Source organism: Artibeus jamaicensis, unplaced genomic scaffold, assembly GCF_021234435.1.
Source record: "Artibeus jamaicensis isolate MK-2021 breed Jamaican fruit bat unplaced genomic scaffold, CSHL_Jam_final contig_519, whole genome shotgun sequence".
NCBI lineage: Eukaryota > Metazoa > Chordata > Mammalia > Chiroptera > Phyllostomidae > Artibeus > Artibeus jamaicensis.
Window position 1 is genome coordinate 53,007,790 of NW_026521871.1, and position 23,981 is coordinate 53,031,770.

Sequence of the window (23,981 nt, forward strand, 5' to 3'; positions counted from 1 at the left end):
AGGGAAGGGAAGGAGAGAGGGAGAGAAATATCAATGTACGGTTGCTTCTTGTGCATCCCCTGCTGGGAACTGGCCTGCAACCCAGGCATGTGCCCTGACTGGGAATTGAACCGCAATCTTTTGGAAATAAATTCTTTTAAAAAATAAAAGATAAAATGAACTCTTAAAAAAAACCTGAAAAAAAAGTGGACCCAAATTGTGGTCATGCCCCAGAAGTGCACCACCCATTTAAATACACTTTTTCATTACAAGGTGCGCAGGAGGCCGGGGTGAGAAAGGCCCACGTGACTGCGGCCACACAAGGAGCCCTTCAGGAGACAGGCCCCTGGGGCCTATGGGCGGCAGAGAAGTGCCTGGTGTGGGAGTCCCACCTGCAGCTTCTCTTACCTCCTGCCCACACTTGATGGGTGGGGCAGTTAGGATGCCGGGTCGATGATCGTGAGTGTGAGGTTCGAGATGCTCTAAAATGGCGCATCGTAATCACCTGGGGACGAACCCAGCCAGTGGGCGTGGGTTGGAAATGGCGGACTTCTCCGGGGGAAGTCACGGCGCAGCAGGCCGGGTCCTGCCGCCCACAGCGGCCGTGAGAGCAGAGCCGCCCAGCTGGAGGGGGAAGGGAGCACCTCGGACTCCGGGAGTCAGAGACGGGCACCGTCCGTGTCTTTTGGCTCCCACGCAGCAGGCCCGGCCCAGCCTGTCATCTCAGAATGTCACGATGCCTTGTTCCTGACTGCGACCACTGCCCTCGCTCTGACTCCTGGGCCCTGTCCTCTCAGACTTTCGGGGGAGGACTAGTGACTTGGGAGGCAGGATGGCGACCCAAGAGGAATTTCCTAGATCGGACTGCTCTCCCCCAGCCCCCAGGGTCTCTCCCTGCTGCCACAGCTACTGCTCTCAGCTGACTGCTGGGCTACCGTCCCCTACACGCCCCTCCCCTGAGCCCCCACCAGCTTCCTTGGATTAATCCTAATCCCTAACTCAAGCCCTAACACTGACCTTGACCCTGACCTAACTTTAACACATCCTTGTCCAAGGGGGCAGTCCAGCCCCTCAATCCCACAGTGGGCAGCCATCCCTGTGGGAGAGGCGACCGCTGAGGCCGTGTGGCCCTCCCTTCGGTCCCAGCTCAGAGCACGTTCGCCATGGGCAAGGGGCTGCGCTGCCCAGCACGGGCTCCCAGCACCCTTGGGGGCGACCTGGATAGACAGAGGCTTCGTCAGGACCAGGGCCCTCCAAGATGCCACCAGCTCCCGCTTGCGGACACTACAGACCCCATTTCTCCTGCTTCCTTTCTCTCTGCCCAGCGAGTGCAGGGGGTCCGCCAGTGCCCCTGGGGGAGAGGAAGCCAACCCTTCTCACCTGGAGGGAGCTGGGACCTTGTTTGTTATGTTCCAGACCGTCACCCATGCATGGCCCGGGGTGGCACCCTGGTCAGTCTGGTGAGGCTTGATGACTGAGGGACGGAGGCGATCCCTGCAGGGGACTTCATGGGGCCGCCCTGTGCCCCTGCTCCTTTCGGAACACCATCCTCACCAACCACAACTGGGTCAAAGGCTGTAACCTGGTCACCACAGGGCATTTCCTCCAGCAGGAGCTCAGTGCCCTGCAGACCAGGGTGTGCAGATGTCACGCCAGACCCGCATCTCGTGGTCAGCTGTGGGCAGGGCCCGGTGCCCAGGCAAGGTCAACCTGAGCCCTGGCATAGACAGAGGGCAGCTGTCTTGTTTCTCTCTCCTGCGGCTGTGCCATCAACTTCCTGTCTATTTACAGCCCAAGGCTGGCCCAGCCTCCATCTCCGTGTGGGTCCCTGCTTGTCCCGGTCACACATGAGGGGCTTCTGCTTGCACAGATGCGCCCTGGCCGGTCTTAAACGCAGACCCGCCCTGGGGTCCAGGGCCCTTCACAGTCCGACCTTTCCCGAGTTGACCTGCTTCCACCCTCGTCTCCCACTGCTGTGGACACAGGCCCAGGGAGAGGCAGCGAGCAGTGTCCCTGGAGGCAGCTGGGGAGCAGGCACCCACCTGCCACTTATCAGTAATGTGATGGGGACGCCACAGGGGTTTTTGGCAAAACCAGAGCCCAAGACCCTTTGTTCTGGTGGCCACATAGTGGGAAATAAGTTAGAGAAAGCCTCACCCCTCCTTCCCGACGGTGGCAGTGCAGGGAGGCAGCCAGGTCTCTAGCCCACTGTCCCACATCATCTCTGAGGTTCACGGGTGCCCCCCTGGGTACCCCCAACCCTGAGGCTCCCAGTGGAGAATCCAGCCTTCAGCTCAGGTGTATTGGGCTTTCTCAGAGCCTCCCTCAGCCCTCCCCTCACAGGCTGAGGTGCATTCTTCGTTTACGAAAGGCACACCTGGAGCCAGAAATGGTGACCGACTTGCCTCAGTACAAGGCCGAGTGGCAGGTTGGGCCGGTAGCTGCGTAAGCACACCTTTCCCCACGCTTCACCCCAGAGCAGGGTCGGAAGGAGGCAGGTCCCCAGGAGACTGCTCCTGGGAAGAAGGCTGGTAGGCAGAGGGGTCACTAGCAGCCTGGAGCCTCTGAGCAGGAATGGGGAAATGGGGAAAGACACTGACAGCGACACGAGAATTTCAGTGACAGCCTAGAAGGACCTCCAGGACTCCAGCAAGATGGGTGAAAGATCCTTTACCCTGTCAAGCCCATTTTACACACTGCCACACTGAGGCCCAGTCACGTGGGAACCAGGATACGGCAAAAGGAAGCCAAGAGGCTCCTCGCCCCCAGCCCATGAGCTATCGCAGGTCGTCATCTGAGACTGGTCTAGTGGCAGGGGAAGGGAAACCGCCAGCTCTGAGGCCATACTTGCCACCCCTCACCCTCATCCCAGTCGGGTCTGCTGCAGCATCTCCCTGCGAGAACTCATCTCCTCTGAGCGCTGCCTGTGAGGGCCCATCCTGCCTCGGCCTTTGGACCATGGCAGCCCCTCTCAACTCCACGGTCTGTCCCGGAGAAGCCGAGCTACCAGGGCTCCCTGGAATCCCGGTGGCTGGGCAGTCGATGCATGTCGTCACTCTGGAGGTGCTCATAACAGGACTGGAGGGAGAGAGGCGAGGCTGATGCCACTGCCCTGCCCACTCCCCGCCACCTGCACAGGCTTTTGGGCCTGACACCCGGGAGAGCCCACTGCCCGGCCTGGACCACAACTAAGCTCTCACCACAGTCTGCAAGGCAATCAACAGGGCCTCCCCTCTCCCGCTGGGCGCAGGAGCAGGCTGGCACACACTCGGGCCCTGTGGCCCCAGCCCCAGAACTGGCAGACACTGAGGCTGTCCTCCAGCTGACGTGGGCAGGACCAGGGCTTGGTGGGGACCCCTCCCGTGGAGGCGCACACGTTGTGAACGTGAGCGAGCTCATCCCCGCAATGGTGGCTGGGGCGGGGAAGGCATCTGCCCCGTGGCCTGGACATTTCTGCCCCTCACCTCCAGGGCCGTGAGCAGGAAGTCGTAGAGGCCCCCCGTGTGGACAGGGTCCATCATGTCCCGGATCAGGTGGATCTCGGCCCCCAGGTGCTGGATGCTGGAGAACAAGCACCCCCGTGAGAGGAGAGTGGGGCCCTCGGGGCCAGGCACCGGGCAGCAGGGAAGGAGCCCTGGCTTGGGAGGCTGGACATCTGTGGCCAGGTCCCCGCTCTGCTTCTCACACACACGGGACCCTGGGGGGGAGCCTGGGAGCCCCCCTCTCTGGGCCTCAGCGTCCCCACCTGCACTACGGGAGGCAGTGTCTGTGGGGAGGGGCCCGCTGCAGCTCACCGGGCCCGCGACACCACGTAGATGAGCAGGGGCAGCAGGTCATCCATGGGCAGCTTGTGCTCCTGGCCCAGCAGCCGAGACACGGTGGCCTCGATCTCCCCGTACGTCCTCTCCAGCACCTCCAGCTTCTCCCGGGGGTCCACTGTGGTGCTGCAGCGGGGCGGCTGGCTCACATCAGTGCCCCCGGGTCCAGTCCCAACAGCGGGGGTCCCCAACACTCCTGCCCCCTGCCCCACCCCGCCCAGGGTGCAGACTCACATGATCTTCTGCAGACACTCAGTCGCTGACAGGAAGCACTTGTCCTTGACCAGGGAGTGTCTCTGTGTGGCAGGGGGGGCAGGCAGGTGAGGCCACAGTCCCCCCAGGTCTGTCACGTCCTCCTCCTTCACCGCCCACCCCGTCCCCATCAGTGGCCTCAGCTCAGCCCTGCCCAGAGGGTGGAGTGACCCAGGGCAAGTCACAGCTGAACTGCAAGCCTCAATTCATGCAACTGTAAAGTGGGGTAAATGGTCGGCAGGAGGCTAGGAGAATCAAAATAAACACAGAAGAGTCGTAACGGCCAAGGGTCACTGGGTGCCCCCAGGTCTGACTGCCAATGTCAACAGCTCTGGAACCCAAGAACAGGGTGAGATACCAGTTCCCAGCTGCCCTCAAGTCTCTGCCTCAGGAGGTCTGGGGTGGGTCTGAGAACCTGCTTTCCTGTCGGCCCCCCAGGGGCCACTGAGGCTGCTGGTGCGGCAGTGCCCGGGGAGGGCCAGCCCCCGCCACGACCCTCCTGTGAGAGCTGCTAGTCCTGCAGCAGGGGTTCTTTCACAGATGAGGAAACTGAGGCACAGAGACCAAACACCAGGCCCACGGTGGCAGAGCCAGTAAACGAGTGGGGCCCTTGTTCAAGCCCGGTCACCTCGGGCCACCGGCTATGCTCTCGGGAAGCCTGGCGTCTCCTCCTTCACACACCACCCCCCCTCCCCGGTCCTCTGCTGCTCCTGACGTGCAACGTAGAAGCGTGAGCAAATCCGGAGATCCAGCTTAGGGCTCAGGCCTCCCCTCCCTGGGGCAAGGGAAGCGCCCACCCTCTCACCTGATTGGTTGTCAGCCTGAGGTCCTTGAGGGGCCACAGGTGCCTGAAATTTTTAAAAAATGAGACAGGAAGCCTTGCCAAGAGGAAGGAACAGGGTGTGAGGTCAGAGAGCAAATCCCTTGTGCCACCATGCCCCCAAAAAGGGCTGAGTGCAGGAAACGAGTCTGCAATGGCACCCCAGGGTGCGTGCAAGGAGCCCAAGGCAAAGGGGGGCTGAGAGGGGTTTCTGGAGAAGGCAGACCTCCATCTGGCCCGAAAATATGAAGGAAATTTGGCAGCTGGAGGAAAGACGCCTGGGAAGCCATCAGCCACCAGATCTCAGGCTAGTGACCAGGAGAATGCAGGGAACAGTCATCACAATGGGAGGGGAAACGGGATGCTGGGGTGGGTGGGAGGCACCATCACTGAGTGACAAAGACCAGCTGTGGGAGCAGAGTGTCCACGTCACCCACAGTATTAACAGATCAGAGGGACGCTGAGGAGAAATGCTACTGTGGCAACTGAGCGCAGAAGGGAAACCTGACCTGCCCCTGGAACGGGTCTCAGTTTCCCCCTGAGGATCTCCCCTCCTCCACTCCCAGTCCAAGAGCCAGGAACAGATGACCTTGGCCCAGCCCCAGTGGTAGACACCAAGGCAGGCCTGGCCAGTGTGGGCCACAGCCAGCAGTCAGGGTGCACTTAAACCCAAGCCAGGGATGAACTTCAGGGTCCCGCTGGCGCTGCTGGGAAGGAGAGACCAGCTCCCTGTGGAGACAGGGGGCGCTGAACTGGGACAATATAGACCTTGAGTGGCTGGTACCATGCTTGTCATCATGAGGGGGAGCTAGAGACAGACCAACAGAGAGAAAGTTGCTTCCCTCTATCATGCAGTTGAACACCTAGATCCAGCCACACCTGAGTGCAGACACCAGCATAACCCTAGAACTTCATTAGTACATGGTCAATTAATCCCCTCCTCTTTTGTTTGCTAAAGACAACTTGAGCTGAGTTTTTATCCTCCACTATAGAGCCCTGGTGAAGTCAGTGTCGGGGGAAGGCTTACTTCTGCACATCCAAGAACTCCAGAAGCTTGGTGTCAGAAAACAGGCTCAGGTTGGTGATGCCCTGGCTATAGAGACTGTCCTCTCTCTCATGAAGAAGCAGGTAGAGAGTAAAGAGCTCCGAGTAGAAGCTGGGCAGTATGAGAGGCAGCACCAGTCCATGCACCTGCAGGTTCCTGAAAGACAGCGAGCAGGACAGGCTGGGGTCCGCAGGGAGGCGGGCTGGGGGTGGTGAGCAACACTTGAGCTGCCCTCCAACGACCCCGCCCTGCCCCACAGTGGTGTGCCTGCCTCCTCTGCTCCCAAGAAAACCGTCTCAAGCCTGTTCTCGGTCACAGCACAGTTGATGGATACTTGTGGCCACCGCATTGTCTCATTTGACTTGGAGACCCCACATGGCAGGTGGGGCAGGATTTTGATCCCGGTGGGACTGAAAGCAAAACCAGGGTGCTGAATGGGCAAGGGCCTGGCAGGGAAGCCCTTTCAGGGCAGTCTGATCGTGCGTCCTAGTTTTCTGTGCTTCCTGGGGCTCGGGGGGAAGTTCTCCATGATGTCTAAGCCCCTCCTCAGGCTTCCTGCAACGCAGTGACAGCAAGGTCTCTCTGATCTTCGGATTCCAGGCCCTGGACACCCTGACAGCATCTCTAGGCCTGGAACCTGAAGGCAGCTATGCAGGTTTGATCTCGGGGGACTCGGGGAGAGAGGCAATGACCAGTATAAGTTCTGCTGGGTGACCTCCGAGGCAGCCCCTGCCAGGCTCACCTCTGTGCACTGCAGAGATGAGGCTGCGCAAACACATTCCGACCAGAGAGACATGCGATACACGGCTCCCCTCCCACCCACACCCCCGGAGCAGAGGCTGAGGGTCATTCTGACCCTCAAAAGCTCAAAAGACAAAGCCAGGCCAACAGCCTCAACTCCCAGCCTCAACTTCCCCAGAGGTGCCCCTTCCCTGAGGGAGGTCCGGGGAGCTGAGGTGCCCCGGGTGGAGGGGGAGGCCCCTGCAGACCCCGTGGGGCCGGGGGCAGCCACCTTGTTTCTGTGTCTTCCTCCTCCTCTGGAGCCTGGCCCTTCCGCTGTAAAGCAACCTGCAGCAGACCCCTGGAAGCCAATGAGGAAGGGACAGTGTGGCTGCCACCTCCCACAGAACTAGCACCCCAGCTGCCCACCACCAAGGGCAGGCGGCCCCACCCCCCTGAACTGTGGGGCCTGAGCAGCAGGGCGCGGCGGGGAGACAAGAGCCCCGCAGCAGAGGGCAGGCGGGGCCCCGGCCCTCTGTGTAACGGCTGACAGGGCGCAGCTGGGCTGGGACTAGAGATGCAGCCTGCGTCCAGGGTCAGGCTCAGCCTGCCGTGGGGTTAAAGTTCCCCTGGGGTCGGGGGTCTGCCCAGGGCCAGGTTGGGCCTTGCCATCATCTCCCCACCCTCTGCTCCCCAGCTGCACGCGGACCAACCCGCCCTCTGCTTGGGAGAAGCACCATTCCTGCCCGGGGCTCCGGGGAGAGCTGATGCTGGGAAAGAGCAGAGCCCACTCCCTGGGGTCTCGGGGCAGTGGCTGCTCATGCGTGCCACCAAACCCACCTGTAGGCGGCCCAGAGCTCCCGGGCATGCTGCTTCACCTCCTCCTGGGCCAGCCCCTGTAGGTGCTTGTTGGCCCCGATGCCTGTGTACGTGGCCTGGAAGGTCAGCATCAGCGTCCGCAGCAACATTCCCAGGGGGTGCAGCGAGCTGCCCAGAGCCTGGCCGGTGTGTAGGCAACGAAGGGGTGATACTCAGGGCGGGGGCTGGAGACTGGCGGGCTCAGACAAGGCCCCCAAGACTACTCCCACTTCATACCTGGGAACCTCGCGGACCCCTGAGGAGAAGGGGCCCACAGCCTATCCCCTCAGTCAGCAACAGGGGCAGTGAGGACCTCCACGGGCCCCACCCCAGGGCCCTCACCTTCGTGAGGTACTGCTGCAGGGCCGCAGGCTCACGGTACCGCAGCACCTCCTCCAAGATGTCTTCCATTCTGCCTGCACTGTCATCCGGTGGGGTCCTGAGGCAGCATGCACACGTCTCTCAGCCACACCTGAGCCCAGGTCCACCCCCTCCAGGAAGCCTTCTGGGTGTCCTTGTGGGCACACAGGCACACGCACCCCTGGGCCTCACCTCTCACAGCACAGGTACTCCTGCGACTTGCGCAGCTCCCTCGAGCTCTGCACGCAGAAGCCTAGCAGAGCCTCCTGCAGGTCCCCAGGGCAGCCGGCGAGCACGAAGTCCCGGAAGGGGCCGTAGACACCCTGCCAGCGGCTCTCCACAGGGAAGGAGCCCAGGCCCAGTTGCCTGAGATGGAGGCAGTGGGGGGCAGTGGGTAGAAATGGAACCGTGGGGGGCAGGACCCTGCCTAGGCCCCAGGAGAGGTGCGGATAGCCTGCATGTCCCAGAGTCAGGGCCCAGGAAGGGTGGATGGATTGGGGGTATAAGTGGGGGTACCGCTGACACTCCAGGAAGAGAAAGGAGAGGATGGGAAGGGACAGAGAGAATACACCCTTTGGCGGAGAGTAAAGAAAGGGCTGCACAGAGCCCTGGAAAGGTGACAGAAAGACCTGGAGAGCAGGAAGCGCAGCCCAGAGAGTACGGTTTTGGCCTAAGAGAGGCCACTGCCCGGAAGTCCAGAATTCCCCAGCCTTGAGACCCTGCTGTCCCTCCCACCCGACCTAGTGCCTTGCTGAGCTTGACCCCATCCCGGCCAGCAGGCCTGGGGGTCTGGCTCTGTGAGTGTGTCCAATGGAGCACTGCCCTCCCATCACACTCACAGATTTCCCCACCTGCACCCCACTGGGCTGGGCCCATCGAGGTGCGCCACCACACCCAGCACCTACTGTCGGGAGCAGTAGCGCTCGGGGACCACAGGTCAGGAGGTCACCTGCACCCTTCCCCACGTCTGACGTGCTGGTAGGTTCTGCGCCCCGTTAGAAGCCCCACCCACAGAGATGCCCTCATTACTGCAACACCAAGTCTTCCTCTTCCACTCAGCAAGTTTCCTTCTTCACCTTGCCTGCCAGGGAACTCAGAACTAGACTAATGATCAATCACAACCATTATAAGGCCTATCTGCACCTCCCTTTTTTTTAAGCTCAACTCACATTTTTATTTTCTATTTTATTTTTACTTGTTTTGTTTTTTAAGCTGTCTCATACCCTTCCTAGGAAAAATGCAGGGTCTAAGCAAAGCCTACTTAGAATATTTTCCCCCAATTTGTAGCATGTGGCATTGTCACATGACCCTCGAGTCCAAGAGTCTCTGGCATGCCCTGGCTCTCTGAACTCTCCAAAGAGCCAAGAGGAGGCATGGAAAAGCCTCTCTGATGAGACCTGAGTCCTTGGGGTGGAAACACACAAAGACGCGCCATCAGGCTCCGGAAACCCCAGCCAGACCACAAGGCTCTCACCTCTTGCAGGTGCTGCTCGGGTCGGGAGGGGGGGCAGCCGTGTCCAGCAGGCCCTGCATGTGCAGTCCACTCCCAGCCCCACTGCTAAAGGAGCCGTCCAGGGTGAAGCCGTTGGGGAAGGTGACCTTGCACTGGAAGCCGGGAGAGGGGCACAGGGATGTCTGTCCAGGCGCCCTTCTATCCAATCGTGGCAGGTCTCGTGCCTTCCCAACCCAGGTGACAGAGACTCAGGACTGGTGGGTGGCCTTCCCTCCTCCCATTTAATCTTCCCAACCCTGAAGGAGCCAGGCTCCACCCCCTACAGAAGCTCCCCCAGCAAGAGCTGTGCCCATCTGCCAGGGGACCATCTCTGAGGGAGGAGCCAGGGACAACAATGGAGATTAAAGACTCGCAGCCCAGAGTGGGAGAACCACGGCTGTGGGGCTGCGGCGGGCATGCCCAGAGGTAGGCAGGGGCCTGGCGAGAGCATGGGGCACTACTGGCCCCAGGGAGGGGCAATTCTCTGTTACACGGGGCTGCCCCATTCCCAGCACTCCTGGTCCCCACCCAACGAATGCCAGTCGTAACAGAACCAAAACAGCCCCCACATTTCCAAAGGCCCCATCAGGGACTCCGCTGCCTTCTGCTGGGTCAGCCGGGCAGGAAAGATAGTCACTGCAGGCACCACCCAAGGCACTGAGGACGGGGGTGGAGCCTCAACTAGCGGGCCCATGGTCGGACAGCCAGGAGACCAACAGCACCCACTGTGCCCAAAACAAGCCCATCACCCCACCTCGACTCCCACCAGAGTCAAATCGCACCTCTGCAGAGGGAGGGCCCCTGGGATGCATGGAGATGGGAGAGGCCCTCCCTACCTTCTCACCCACTTCCCACACCCTTGGCCCCGGGCCCCAGGCCCCAGGGGCAGGTTACAGACGCCAGTCCTGGCCTTGGCAGGGAGTGGGGTTGGCCCTCACCTTCCCCAGTAAAATCAGGTCCCTGGTGAAGGTGCCCTCGTACAAGGAGTCGTCTTCAGTGAGGAGGATCCCGGGGCCCTAGGGAAGGAAGCCGGGAAGAGAAGTAGGTTCTGAAGGGTCAGGAGACGTGGGGACGGGGGCGGTAGGAGAGGAGAGGTGGGCGCTGATTCATCCCCATGACAGGGTCTGACAGGGTTCTGAGCCCCGTCATACCTCCCAGGACTGTGGGAGGTGGCACGCCAGTCCTTGGCCTGCTGTGCACTGAGCATGCTCCCCAGGGACCTTGTCCCGGGTTTACCCTGAACAGCACCCTGGGGCCCTGGTCCCTCCCCACCAGGGGCCTCGCTCAGAAGCCCTCCCTTGGCTTCTATGGCTCTGGAAGCACTGTGCTTCTGCTGAAGCACCCCCACTGCCCTGTCACACTTTGGGAGGGGACAGTGAGGCAGATCAGACGCCCTTGCTGCACTGGCTGGCAGGAAGCTCAGAGCCAAACAGGATCCAATCTCTGTTCCACTTATTTCTGGATCTATTTTACATGCCCATCCTTGTCTTGTCTTCCTCCTTCAACCCCTCCCAGAACAAAGGGCAGTACAGACAGACAGGCCACAACAGCAGTGACAGGCCCCAGCAGGGTGCCGGCGGGGCAGAAGCTGAGGGCCGGGTGCCTCGGCTCAGGGGACCTGGGTCAGAGTCTCAACTCCGCCACTCACTAGAATGTGACAGTGGGCAGGTTGTCTGACCTCTCTGAGTCTCACATTTGTCATTCATACACAAGGGACAATGACGTGACCCGCAGGGCTATGGGGAGGTCCCAGGAGGTGGAGTTGGGAGACTGAGACCAGCGCTGGGCCTCAGTCGGGGTCTGCACACAGGGGCTGTGCAGGCCGCTGGGTCTCCACACCGCACGCCTCGTTCCCACTATTTTGCTGAGCCTTTCCCACTGGTAAAGACTACAGGTGGGAGACCCACCGGTAGTTAGCCTGAGCTGCCGACAGGGAAGCTGAGGCTGGGAGGGGCAGGGACTCGGCCAAGGCCAGGGTAGGTAGGCAGCAGAATGGGACTGCTGCCCAGGTTCTGGCTCCGTCCAGCAGCTAGGAACCCACCCAGCTTCCCGCCTCATCCGCCCCTGGCTGGCCCAGCTCAGCTTCGGAGTCCCCGGAGGGCCGGGCTCTGGGGTCCAGCCCACATGCAGGGCAGGGTGGCTCGGGACCCGTGCAGGTGACCCCACTCACCACCATCTTGTCCGCCCGGAAGTTCCCCTGGTAGCAGGCTCCTGCCTGGGTGACCATGACCCCCGGGCCATGGCGCTGGTCAGCCCGCCACATGCCGATGTAGCGCTCGCCCCTGGGCAAGAGGGCGAGTGGCCAGAGTTGAGTCAGAATTGTCCCCCTGCCCCTTCTGTGTGCTCTGCTGTCATATGTGTGTGTGTGTGTGTGTGTGTGTGTGTGAGCATGTGTGTGGGGGGTGCAGATAAGGATCAATGACATCACCTGAAACTACTCAACTCAGACAAGAGGAAGGTAAAGACAGGAGGGAGGGCGCGTGCCTGGGGAAGGACATCTTGGTAGGCTTCCTGGGGGAGGTGGCAGGAAGGACAGAGGGAGTGAGAGTGCCATTCACACCGTGCAAAGCCACGGAGGCAGGAGTGTCCGACAAACAGGCGGGGTCGTTCAGAGGACTGGAAGGCTGGAGGGGAGCACGGGTGTCCTGGCAGGAATGAGGTCAGAGGAGCTGGCAAGGCCTCCACTGCCAGCCCAGAGAGCCCAGGAGGGCTGGGGCCCTCAGATGGGACCAGATCGGGGGTCGGACACTCCCCTCAGCATGAGGAGCGGCTGGAGGTGCTTCCTGAGCCCAGAGACAACCAAGGGGAGCAAACAGGCTGAGGGGGACAAACAGAATAGACTCACGCCTACAGGAAGCCTGTGCTTCGAGGCCGTTTGTTCTGTGAGGGTCTTCTCTGCCCTGCCTCCGCCGATCCTGGGGATGGCCGTGGGGTGCTCACCTGTCACTGTCCTCCTGGACGCCATAGCCGCTCCTCTGGCCCCTCTCCCAGTGGCCCGTGTACTTGTAGGACTGAGGGAGCTGCGGAGCACTCTCGAGGACCCCAAAACCGTGCCGCAGGCCCCCCTGGAAGTAGCCTTTGTACACCTCGTCAGTGCTGTGCCTGGGGAGGATCACCAGCGGCTGGCCCGGCCTCCCAGAGCTGGGCCCAGGGGACGCGCCTGCACCCGGAGCCCACCCGCCACCAGGCCAAGGGTCACTTACTCACAGATGCCATAGCCACACATGCTGCCTTCCCGCCAATGGCACTTGTAACAGTCAAACTTGTCCTCAGAGGCCTGAGGCACCAGGCAGATGCCAAAGCTGTCGTGTGGGTGGGCCAGGAGAGGAGTCAGCAGTGGCCCCCGTGCTGACCCAGGAGTGTCCCTGCCTCCAGGGGCCTTCTCAGACGGTGGGAGAGACTCACAGGTGCTCAACCCGGCTCTTCTTCGCAAGTGCCCCTCTCGGGACAGCCCCCTCCATCCTTCCCCCGAGCACCCTGGGTGAGCATTCTGGCCCCGGACCACTCCCTCCATGGCCCGCCCTCTGAAGGGCCTTGGTTTCCCTTTCATACAAAGACAGGAGCTGGACCAGATGGCCTCTAGGTCCCTGCTCGGGTTTGGGGATTAGGATGAAGGAAGGGTGGGAACACCGGCAGGGGCAAAACCACTCTCCTGCCCACACCCCACACACACACACACAGGCCCAGCCTTACCCATGCTCCAGGCCCTGGCAGAAACTGCCCACGTGATTCCGCCCGTCCGGCCACCTCAGGGTTCCCCTGGAACACAGGTGAGGTCCACAGGCATCAGGCCCACCAGACCCATCTTTACACCGAGGGGACCCCTGCCAGCATCTGGTTCTGACTGTCAGGGGCCGGGGCTCCCCTCAGGCTGGACTCTGCCCCACCAGCCCTCTTCTCTGGGCTCTGGGACCCCAAGGGGCTCTCCGTCTTCTGCCCTGACACATGGCCCTGGCAACCTGGAGGGGCCCGGTCACCACACCCCGTAGGGAGAGCTCTGGAAACATCCAGGTTCCCTTTTTTTTTTTTTTTTTAAGATTTTATTTATTTATTTTTAGAAAGATGGGAAGGGAGGGAGAAAGAGAGGGAGAGAAACATCTATGCGTTTTGGCTTCTCTTGTGCCCCCAACTGGGGACCCGGCCTGCAGCCCAGGCATGTGCCCTGACTGGGAATCCAACCAGTGACCCTTTGGTTTGCAGGCTGGCACTCGATCCACTTGAGCCACACCAGCCAGGGCCAGGTTCCCTTTTTCCCTTGACCGACAAGAAGCTCAGAGCTAAACTTCGAGCCCAAGCCAAATGCTAATCACTGGGGCTCCTGCCGCCCTCCTCTCCCCTTCTGGCACGGCACTGTCTTATCTTTCTTCTTGTTCCTAAGCATCTTTGAGCCCTTTCTGAAAGCAAGGAATTGGGATATCAGAACTAGACGTGCTTGCGAGCGTGACCTTGGTGAGTCCCTTTTGATTCCTAGGCCTGACGGTCTCCCCAGCTGTAGCACCGGGTGGGGTCACATGTTCTCCAAAGCCCGCCTGCCTGTGGGGCCAGGCTCACCCTACACCCTGCCCTGAGGCCTCGGGCGAGTCATGCCGGTCTCGGGCCTGTTTCCACACCTACAGAGTGGGAGGCACGGCTCCCCCGAGCATCCTTGCGAGGACCAGTGAAGACAGGATGTCTGCAACCCCCCGGCACTGCCACGCAGTGCTAGGCGGACGTGAGGACCACTCTCCGGCCCCCTGGGAACAGCCTGCGGGCCCTGCAGGCCGGCCACCAGCACTGGCCCCACACTCTTGTGTCACAACAATGGGAGTTTATCTGGCACACGCCCACCACAGGCCAGGTCCTGTCCAAGAGAAACCCTGGGGGGCACACAGAATTGACCAAGTGACCACCGCGGGTCCTGCCTGCCTCCCGCCCCCGGGGGAGCCCTGGTCACTCACTTGCCATGGGGCCTGCCCCGGCACCACTCGCCCTCGTAGGTGGCCTGGCGGAGCCGACCCTCCGCCAGGAAGGTGTACGCTGCGGAGCGGCAGGTGGGGGTCTCGGAGGGCTCCTGGCCTGCCCCCAGCACCGGGAAGTCCTTCTTCCCACGGAGGGCCTGGCACACGGCCTGGGTAACCTTCCACTGCCAGACCGCCTGACGGGACAGGGGAAACACAGGGCGGGTCACTGCCGCCCCCTCCAGGAAGCCTTCTGGGGTGACTCCAGATGACCCCCTCTACCCCCCACCTCCAGCCCCACTCGGAGGAAGCGCCGCCTGCTCCACGCTGCTCCCCAGGGTCCTCCATCCATCTGGACCTGAGCCCCTGGTCGGCAGTCTCAGGGCCTGCCTGGGGGGCGGGCCGGACGGAACCCCAGGCAGGGACCACCACAGGCCCCAGTGCCGGCTCCACAGAGAGGAAGGCCTGCCTCTGCGTGACTGATGTGTGGTCTCGGGTCCCCTGGCTCTCCCCGACCATGGTCCCAGAGGCCCGGCAGCCCCGTGGCGCCCCCAGAGTGGTACACTAAAGCCCTCCCCTCCCTGCTTGCCCCCTTCCCTCACTCCCTTGGCCCGCCCCCCATTCACAGTTCACCCACACTTGCCTGGTCCTGGGGGTTCTTGGAGGAAAAAAAGAACTCTTCCTCGGGTGTGAGAAGGTGGAACCTAGACAGACGGAAGTGAGCAGTAGGCCCCAGTTCTGTCCAGGAGGGTGCTGAGGAGGGCCCAGGTCGAAGCCTTGGGGTGCAGGTGGGTTTCACGGGACTGAGGGAGGAAAGGCCTGGGGTGTCACTGGAAGAGGTGGCTCACCCGTCCTGCTCAGGATCCACCCACACCAGCTTCAGATCAAAGGTGTGGACGCTGTGGCCCTAAAGGAAGACAGGGCACAAGTGTCGTCCAGAGCCCAAACCGTCCAGACGCTCACTGACCCTTCGGGCCTGGCCTCGCCCAGGCAAGGTGCCCTCAGACTGCTCGGCCCGCCCGGGGGAAGCCCGGGGTTGGCCTCCCGCAGTCCTGCTCCATCACGGCCAGCAGAGGGCTCTCCTGGAAACACAGCTAGGGCGTCAGCCTCCGCTGGGAACCTCCCTAGGGGTCCTGCTTCCTCAGAGGACCGAGGCTCCCTGCTGAGCCCCCCACCTGAGGCCACAGAGCTCGCCCAGCTGACATGCCCTGCCCTGCCCACCCGCCCTCTCCGCGCCACTGCCTCACGGCCACTCCACGCTAGACCTTCTTGCACTTGCCCCGCCCTCTCCTTCATCTGATGTTCCTTCTACCTGAAATACCACCCCTGCTCCGACAGGCAGACCGAACGCCCCTTCCCCTGAAGATTTTCCACCCAGCCCAGGCTACCCGACCCCTGCCCTGCTGCCACAGGATGGGGAGAAGGTGCCAGGCCCAGGGCTGAGGGAGAGGGTACACCAGACACAGGCCAGGGAAAGAGGGGGCCCAGCAGAGATGGGGAGACATGCAAAGGTCCAGAGGTGGGGAAGGGCTCAGCACACGTAAGTGACAAACTTCTTCGGTGTACCTGGAGCACAGAGTGAGGAGTCAGGAGTGGAGGGGACTCAGACCGAGTCAGAGCAAGCCCCCAAACCAGGCTTCAGGGCACACAGGTTTGGGTGGGCCAAGTGGCATCTCCCCCTGTCTACGGGAGAGTTCCAGACTGACCTTCCAAGGAGCACAGAAGACAGTGGTGTGGCTGTCACAAGGGCAGTATGAGTTCAAGGGGACAAAGCACAGGCAGGTTACTGCCATGTCACGACCCCAAGCCTGGGCCTGGCTCTCCCTGGCTTCTGTAGGCCGAGGGCCCAGGCCCTGCTACTGCATGAGAGCCTTCTCTAGAAGCCTGCCCATGCCCTGGGTGGGTCCTCCAGCCCTCCTCAGCCTCCACGGACCACCCAGGACCCGCCACCGGTGGTCCCTCTCCTAACTGAGGAGGGGGACTGAGCTGTCCAGCACCTGCTCAGTTACCCTGTTTTCCAGATGAGAACCAGAGGTGAAGACATTCGCGGGGACCCTGGCGGCCCTGCCATACCGCCCAGGCTCCTTCGGCATCACACCCACCTGCTGCCCGACCCGGCCCTCTCTCTTTCCACCCTGGCACCTCCCCCATGAGCCCGTTCTCACTCCCACCTGCTTGTCTCTTTCCCACCTTTTTCAGCCAGACCCCAGGCCCCCACTGTGACCACCAGACCTCTGGTCTGCCCCACCCAACCTGCAGAAGGACGAGGACGTCATCGAAGAGCAGCACACGCTCTGCCCGCAGCGGGGTGACCATCAAGGGGATGTCCTGGCTGTCTTGCAAGAGCCGGTGAGCAGGGGTGCAAAGAGCATCCTGGTGAGGGAGGGGGCGGGGCAGGGCTCAGGCACCAGTCCCGGATGCAGCCTGCCACTCCACTGCCTGCCTCTGCCCCCGACACACGCCCCCAGGTCAGTGATGGACACTGATGGACGGCATTGGGGCCCCAGGGTCTGGGGGGTCGTTCCCAGCCACCCCAACAGGGTAGCATCACTGTGTCCTTCCCCCACCCGCCTCAAGCCTCAGCCCCACCCAAGCCCCTGTCAGCTCTCACCTGGGGTTCTGCAATGCCCGCCTCCCTCTGGCAATTCTTGTCCATGCCCCCCCGCCATAACCTGTTCTCCTGATTCTCCACCCTGGCCCCAGAGCCTGTCATACCCTCTCAGGGCACAAGGATCTGTCCCCCCTGCAGGGACATGGGGATGCAACCATGTGGTGACATCCCAGGAGACAGGGCCAGTTCTGCTGACTGCTCCTGCCCACAGCAAGCTCAGGGCCCAGGAGGTGCTCAGCAAATGAGTGAAGATGGCTAAACAGAGGGACTGCGCAGCCACCAGGTTCGGCTGCCACCCGGCTTCCAGATGGGGACGCTGTGGCCCAGAGAGCACCGAAAGCAGCTCAGGCAACCCAGCAGGGCCCTGCCCGATGGAACTCACCGTCAGCCGGCTGCTCAGCGTGTGCCAGAGGGCCTGTGTGGCCACAGCCTGGTCCAGCGCCTGCCTCAGGAAGGACTGCAGGTTCCCAAAGAGCGAGGCTGCGTGCACCACCAGCTCCCGGGCGGGGTGGTGCTGCAGGGGACAGAGCAGCCAGGGCAGGGGGCTTATCAGAGCCGCCCCTCCTCTGTGAGGGCTGCCCCAGCTCACTGTCTACATCCAAGTTCACCTTTTCTCCCCACCAGCCCCACTTCAGGGAGCAGCCAGCGTGCGGGTGCTTGCCAGGGAGTTGGGACTGTCCCTCCACCCCCAGCCAGGCCTGCACCCTGGGCCCTCACACCCAGTACATGGTTCCACATCAGCTCCCTGGGTCTCTGCCAGCTCCTCCAGGGCTGGGCCAAGAGCCTCGGCCACCCAAGGGCAAATGCATGCCTCTTAAAACCCCCCAGAATAGAGCCAGGTCCCCAAAGCCTAGCTAGGTCCTTCTCAAACCAGGGTCCCTGAGGACAGCAGGCATCCTGAGCCAGAGCCCTGTGTCTCCCCACCCCTGGCTTCCCCACAGGCGACACGCCTGGTGAGCAGCGCCCGGCCACTCACATCCCCGATGGTGTCCGCCAGGCCCAGCAGCAGGGCCACATACTGCTTCACGTGTTGGGTGAGAGGCTGGCGGAGGACCTGGACCAGCGCAGGGCCCACCGAGACCTCGGAGCTCAGGCCCCACAGGAGCTGCCGCAGCACCTTCCGCTGGACCCGCCAGTACTCGCTGAGTGGAGGGAGGGCCACGCGCCACCGTCACTCCCCCTCCTCCATCCCCGCGCCCGCCACCATCGCCTCCCTGCCCTGCCGGAGCCCAAACCTCTCCCCTAGCAGGTCAGTGCACAGCCTGAGTGGCCCTCTTAGAGAGTCAGTGGCACTATCTCAGGGTTTCAATGGGTTAGTGACTACAACCATCCACCCCAAGCAGGACTGCCCCCTTCCCCGCCCCAGGGTCACCCCTGGCTAGTGGATTTGGGGAGTGTGCTCTCAGCAGGTTTGCCTCCCCCTTCCGGTGTGGATCAGAGAGGAATTTAGAGCCAGGAGAGCCCAGGATGAGTCACTGGCAGGACTGTGACGGCACAGGGCTCCGGGGCGGGGCCTCCCCAGCCCAGCCCTTCGGGACACGTACCCACCCAGAGGCCCTCCGGCGCTCACCTCCTCCACTTGGCTGCCTTCTGAAAGGCCTGCACCACCACGCAGTTGGTGTAGGACTCGATGTACCTGCGGGCAACACAGGGGGCACCCTACAGGCGCAGCACCCCGCTCCTGACTCCACCCTTGCCCTCCTAGGGTGCCCAGATCCCACTCATCGAGTGGCCGCAGCCCTGGCTCGGGGTCCAGGTGCCCACGGTCCTGCCCGACCCAGTGGGCAGTTCCAACTCACAGACTCTTCCTTCCCGGCAGGGCCCCAAGGCTCAGGTCTGGGGTGTCTCACACGACACCATACTGATGCCCAAGCCCACAGAGGCCAAGCTCAGATGGGTCTCCCACAGGTGAGCCCCACACCCAGCTCAGCCCAAACCTCTGCCCACATGAGCCCGGTGCCAGGGGGCTCTCTGACCGCCCTCCTCGCCGTCTTACTCCACGTGGACCTGCAGGACGTGCTCCGCGCTGCACAGCAGCAGAACGGACTCCAGGCCAACGGCGTCCGGGTGGCGCAGCCGCTCCCGCAGTGAGTGCAGGCTCTTCCCCGTCACCTCCCAGAGCTGCTGGGAGCTCTTCTGCAGCTGCTGCAGGAGCCACTGGCACTCTTTGCCCTGGGGGTCCGAGGGCTCTGGGGCAGGACCACAACCACACTGTGAGGGGCGAGGGGCTGCCCCACCTTCCAGAGAATGCACACGGGGCCCCAGGCGGCAACCTAGGGCCAGCGGCACCCCACAGCCCAGAGCTGCAGCCAGGGTCCTGCATCCCGGGGTCCCTGGGACAAGACTGGGAGCCCATGTGCCCCTGAGCAGGCAGGCTGGGGTGGTGAGCAGCACCCTGAGACATAAATACAGCACTATCCACCTCCTGCTGCACAGGGACAGCCCCAGTGACCTCAGGGCACCCAGCTCATTAATGGCCCAACTCGGTTTCCTAGGACCTAGGATGTGGAGTCCATGGGGCCCTGCAGTCCCTGCCACTCACAGATGCAGGACAGAGTGCCCCCTGCTGACCCCGAAGGGAGGCACCTGCCCCAGGACACTTCACAAGTGAGACCCAAGCTGGAGGTAACACATGCCTTCCTGCCCTGCCCTGGGGGTCAGCTAGATAAGAACTCAGCCAGAGAATCCAGGCCTGTGCCCTGGAAGATGCAGAATTTCATCCCTGGGCACAGCTAGGTCTGGACTAGGATGGGGTTCATGGCCTGGCCCCTCAGGGACCCCAGAGAAAGGAACAGCCAGCCACTGGGAGCCAGGACCCTAGTGCCATCAGAAGCTGCAGCTCCAAGGGCCCAACAAGGTAAAAATCAGGTCCTTGGGACCATTCCTGCACCTCCATCCTCCCCCTAGGAGACCCGAGACTCACCAGCATCGAGCAGGGGCACGAGGACCTGTCTGTTGATTCGGTCAAGAGTGGCCAAGAAGACCTCCTCCACCCGCAGCAGGGCCGCCTCCTGAGGGCTGCACATGGCCAGGGGCTGGCCTCAGGGCCTGTGAATGCACCCGGATTGCAGCGAGACAGCAGCGGGCTGCAGGCTCAGGGCCCGTCCTCTCGGGCATGTCAGAATGGAGCAGTGAAGCCGGGTCACTTCAGAGAGAAGTTCCCGGACTGGCCACTGCCCCCTGCCCACCTTCCACCTGGGCCCAGCTGCAGGCAGCCTGAAGGAGTAGGGGGCAGGACTCAGAACCACCAGGGAAGCACCCCTGGCCTGCTGGCTCCCGGGCTCAGTTACCTGCCCTGGCTCCAGGGCTCAGAGTGGCATCTGGAGGGTTCTGACCGAGCCCTCTCTCCACCGAGTCTCGGGGAACAAGGGCATGCTGTCCAAGGAGCCCAGCCTTTCTCTAGGCCATGGCCCAAGCCTCCCCATCCCCCAATAGGGCTGCGTAAGCAAGGTGATGTCTGGGGGGGCTGGGAGGTGCTGCTAGAGCCATGAGGGATGGGCAAGAAATAAAAAGGCAGAGAGGAGGAAAGGCATGCAGGTGGGGGACCATGAGAGCAGAGGGCCCAGGCTCTGCGGGTGGCCCGCCAAAAGTACCCTAAGTGGCCCACGGAGGAGCCATGGAGGACCTCTGAGCAAGGGAGTGGTGCCAGTCAGACTTGGGGATAACTACAGAAGAGAGGGCGTGAGGTCAGGGTGTGTGGGGGCCTAACTCGCCATGCCCCCCAACCTGCCCGACCCTGATGGCTGGATTCTACTCAAGACATGGGTGCAGGCAGGTGGGCTCGAACCTTTGGACTTCCTGCCCTGGAATAAGGAATCCTCCAAGCAGGCAGGGATCACCTGAGCGGTGATCCACCTGAATGCAGCCCCCTGACTGGAGGGAGGGACAGTGCGGGGCCTGGGCTCAAACTGGGCCCCACAGCCAGGCCACAGCCTCCAAGTGCACACAGCCCTCTCACCAGACCTTGGTGCCCTCACCTGGCAAAGGAGGTCATCTGCCCAGCTCTGCCCTTCCCTGGCACTGACGCTCTGAAGCTCTGGACTTAGCTGACCTGGGTGGAGCAAGAGACAGTGCAGGCAGCCAGTGATGGGCAGGAGGAAAGGGGCCCCATCCCTCTGCTTCCAGCCCCAAGGAGCCTACAACTCCCAGGACATTGGTCCTGGGGCAGAGTGGGACAGGCCTGGGAACTGTGGCCAAGGGTGGCGAGCCAGGCATTCCAGCCCCACCTTTCCTGCTCCTGCTGCTTTGGGAGGGCGAGGCCTGAGGGGAGGGGCAGGAAGAGGAAGTGGCTGGACGCCCAGCTGCAGCCTTCTCTCTGCAGGCCCCTGCAGCAGCCCCAAGAACCCCCACCCAATCCTTAGAGGAGGGAGGCAGGTTGCTCCAGGTCAGCTCAGGCAGGCCAGCAGAGCCCAGCCAAGGGGTCAGCGTTGCGGCAAATACGGCCTGGGCCCACGTGACCCTCACCCAAATCTCCAGAAACTGCTGGAATAGAAAGGCCCGTTGGGCGGTGACCTTCCCGCCCTCAGCTGGGAAGCAGGCAGCTGGGGTCTGGGCTGAGAGGTGAGGGCTGTGGCTAAAGGTGGGGGAAGGAGGGAGCAACCTGGATGGGAGGTGTGGACTGGGGACCAGATCAGGGTGAGCCAGGAACCTGCAGTAAACACCTCACTGCTGGGAGCCTCGAACCCCAGCACCCCCACACTCACCTGGGGCCTGGCAGCAACCCACCCCCCCCACTTCGCCCACCACCGCCACACTCAGGATTCGGAGCTCTCTGGCCCCCTCTCTGTAGCTGGCAGCTGCTCCCCGACCCTGCAGCTATGGCCCGTACCTCACCAGCTCCCACAGGGCCGCCGACCCCCTCCCCAGCTGTTCGGTCCGGCCATGCCCTCTCTCATCTGGGGCCCTGCTGCTCTCTGGCCCTCAGTCACCTCCTGTCAATCACCTACCTCTACTAGGTCAGAGCTTCTCAAATACTCAGTTCTCCCCAAAAAGGATAAACGGGGGGAGGGGAATGGCTCTGGGTTTGGGGACCTGGTCCTCAGCCTCCCTTGCCTCTCAGAGCTGCCTGGGCCCCTGGAATGAGCCTCACAGACCCGATCTGTGGCCCTAAACGGGTCTCTAACCCTAGGAAACTGAGTCACACAGACCAGAGGAAAGGCCAGAGGTTGGGCGTGGCTGGTGAGGTGTGGGTGGGGGCAGGCTGCCATGGAGGCTGAGGGCCTGGACTGGTGGCTCCCAGGTTAGCAAGCTTTGGGCTTCATCCTAGAGGTGAGGAGGGTGTGAGGCAGGGGTGAAGCCCCACAGGAGTATGTATGAGTCTGTGTGTGTCTGCAGGGGAGGAGGAGGGGAGGTGCTGACCTTTAATAGAAGAGGGACCCAGCAGGAATTGCTCCCTCTCTCATCTAGCCCCACTCCGATGGCTGTCTCACCCTCTCCCTCCAACCAGGTCTAAGGCTCCTTGGTGGCAGGCTGCATGTGATGTACATATGGGGAAACTGAGGCCCAGAAAGGAACAGGGAGCCCAGAAACACTAGCTGTAGGCCTCTGGCTCCCAGTCCCACCAAGCTCACCTGAGCTAAGTAGTTCCGAGAAGTTGGGCAACTCACCTGAGGGCCCACAGCAAAGTCCTGGCAGAGCCCAGACTCCTACCTCCCCAGGCAGCCCTAACACTCCCCAGGGGTGGAGTAAGCACAGAGCCGGCCAGTCCAGGCATGCCCAGGTGTGAGAGCCGCCTGTCCCGGGTCAGTCTAACCAGCAGTGAGGCCTGCTCTCTCCCCTACATTTCTGGCTTCCGGCCATAGTGGGTCCCTCTCAGGCAAGGTCACTGGGGCCTCCCCTGCCCTCTCCGAAGCCTGGCTCCTCTGACCCCTCAGCCACACCCTGTCAAGGCACCCATTCTGGTATTTCCTGGTCTGGACAGGTGAGGAAGTTCTGCTTAGTGTGGAGAATTTTTCCTGGGCCACCCTGGAGCCCCCTTGATGAACCAGCAAGCCCAGTGGTAGACAGCTAGGCAGGGGCTGACCAAGGGAGGGGGCTTGGACTCCCCCACCATCCTCCCTCTCCCCTCGCCCCCAGAACCCCTGCTCTGCCCCTCCGTGCTTCCAAGCTTCTTGTCCTAGAGGCTGTTCCACTCCCACTCGGGTCACACACTTCACAACTTCCCCCCCTCTCCCTGCCCAGGCACACGCAGACACTGGAGTTTCCCAAACATGGGCTCCCGTTCAACTCCCAGGCTCGAGTCCACGCGGTTCTCACCGCAGGCAACACCAGTCAACGTCCCCTCCTCCGGGCAGTCTCTCAGGCTAGGTGAGGCCGAGACCCGGCACCCCGGCCCAGGTCAAGCCCCAAGGCGATGCGCTCCAGTGCAGGGCTGGGCCCCGGGAGGGGGGGGGGGGGCAGGCGGGAAGGGAAAGGGCTGCCCCTGAGCTGCCCCTAAACCCAACAGAGCCGGGTGACCACAGGGCAGGGAGGACGAAGCTTGAACTCCGAAGGGTCGGAGGGGACCTTAGGACAAACTCGCATCGCCGGGACCGACCAGCCATAGAGGGACTGCGACACAACGACCCGAGGGGGCGCAGAGGCGAAATTCCCACCAAAGAGAGGAGAGGGCGGAGCAGAGGTCCGCCTACAGGCGCGCACCTCCGCCACCCTTACCTGCGTGACGCTGTGACCCGCGCGGGATGAGACCAGCCGCTGTACCGTCACGGCCGCCCGCACGCCGCCGCCGCCGCCGCCGCCGCCGCCGCCGCCACCGCCCGCCACGCCCTCCGCGCCACGCCCTCGCCACGCCCCCTCCTCAATTCGCCACGCCCCCAGGAGTTCCTCTCACCTTCCGGAGCAGCCTGCCTGTGGGGCTCACCTTGGAGGAGGTGGGACGTGGTGTCCGTCCGCCTTCTGTCCTAGGTCTCTCTTGAAGTCTCCCTCCAGTGACCTTCCGGGTCCAAAGGCTCCTGGGACCCAATGTGGGGAACAGGGAGAGGAAGGGGATGAACTTGACCCTTCCGCCCCCCCCAACACATGGTCACTCAAGCCGCTCAAGCCCAGGCTCGCCTCACTTCCTGGGGACAGGGCTCCGAGTAGAGCCAGAAG

At 62.5% G+C, this 23,981-nt stretch overlaps 1 protein-coding gene across 2 annotated transcripts; it reads right to left on the reverse strand.

The window, feature by feature from the left end:
• Positions 1-943: 943 nt before the first annotated feature.
• ALS2CL (ALS2 C-terminal like) lies at positions 944-23,635 on the reverse strand. Of its 2 annotated transcripts, XM_053669493.1 has the most exons (27): positions 23,547-23,635; positions 20,870-20,943; positions 19,816-19,940; positions 18,889-19,081; positions 18,463-18,528; positions 17,869-18,034; positions 17,275-17,406; positions 16,535-16,654; positions 15,130-15,188; positions 14,925-14,985; positions 14,282-14,478; positions 13,038-13,103; positions 12,548-12,646; positions 12,285-12,446; positions 11,515-11,626; positions 10,283-10,360; positions 9,327-9,457; positions 8,045-8,218; positions 7,835-7,931; positions 7,475-7,632; positions 6,927-6,995; positions 5,897-6,070; positions 4,855-4,897; positions 4,032-4,093; positions 3,774-3,923; positions 3,444-3,540; positions 944-3,057 (listed from the first exon to the last, which is right to left on the reverse strand). In XM_053669493.1, exons 3-27 carry the CDS (start codon positions 19,916-19,918, stop codon positions 2,983-2,985), a joined length of 2,844 nt encoding a protein of 947 aa, XP_053525468.1. In that variant the 5' UTR covers positions 19,919-19,940; positions 20,870-20,943; positions 23,547-23,635; the 3' UTR covers positions 944-2,982. The 2 variants fall into 2 exon arrangements, with proteins under 2 accessions (XP_053525468.1, XP_053525469.1); XM_053669494.1 differs by lacking the exon at positions 20,870-20,943 and having other exon boundaries at positions 23,547-23,618.
• Between the last annotated feature and the right edge of the window lie 346 nt (positions 23,636-23,981).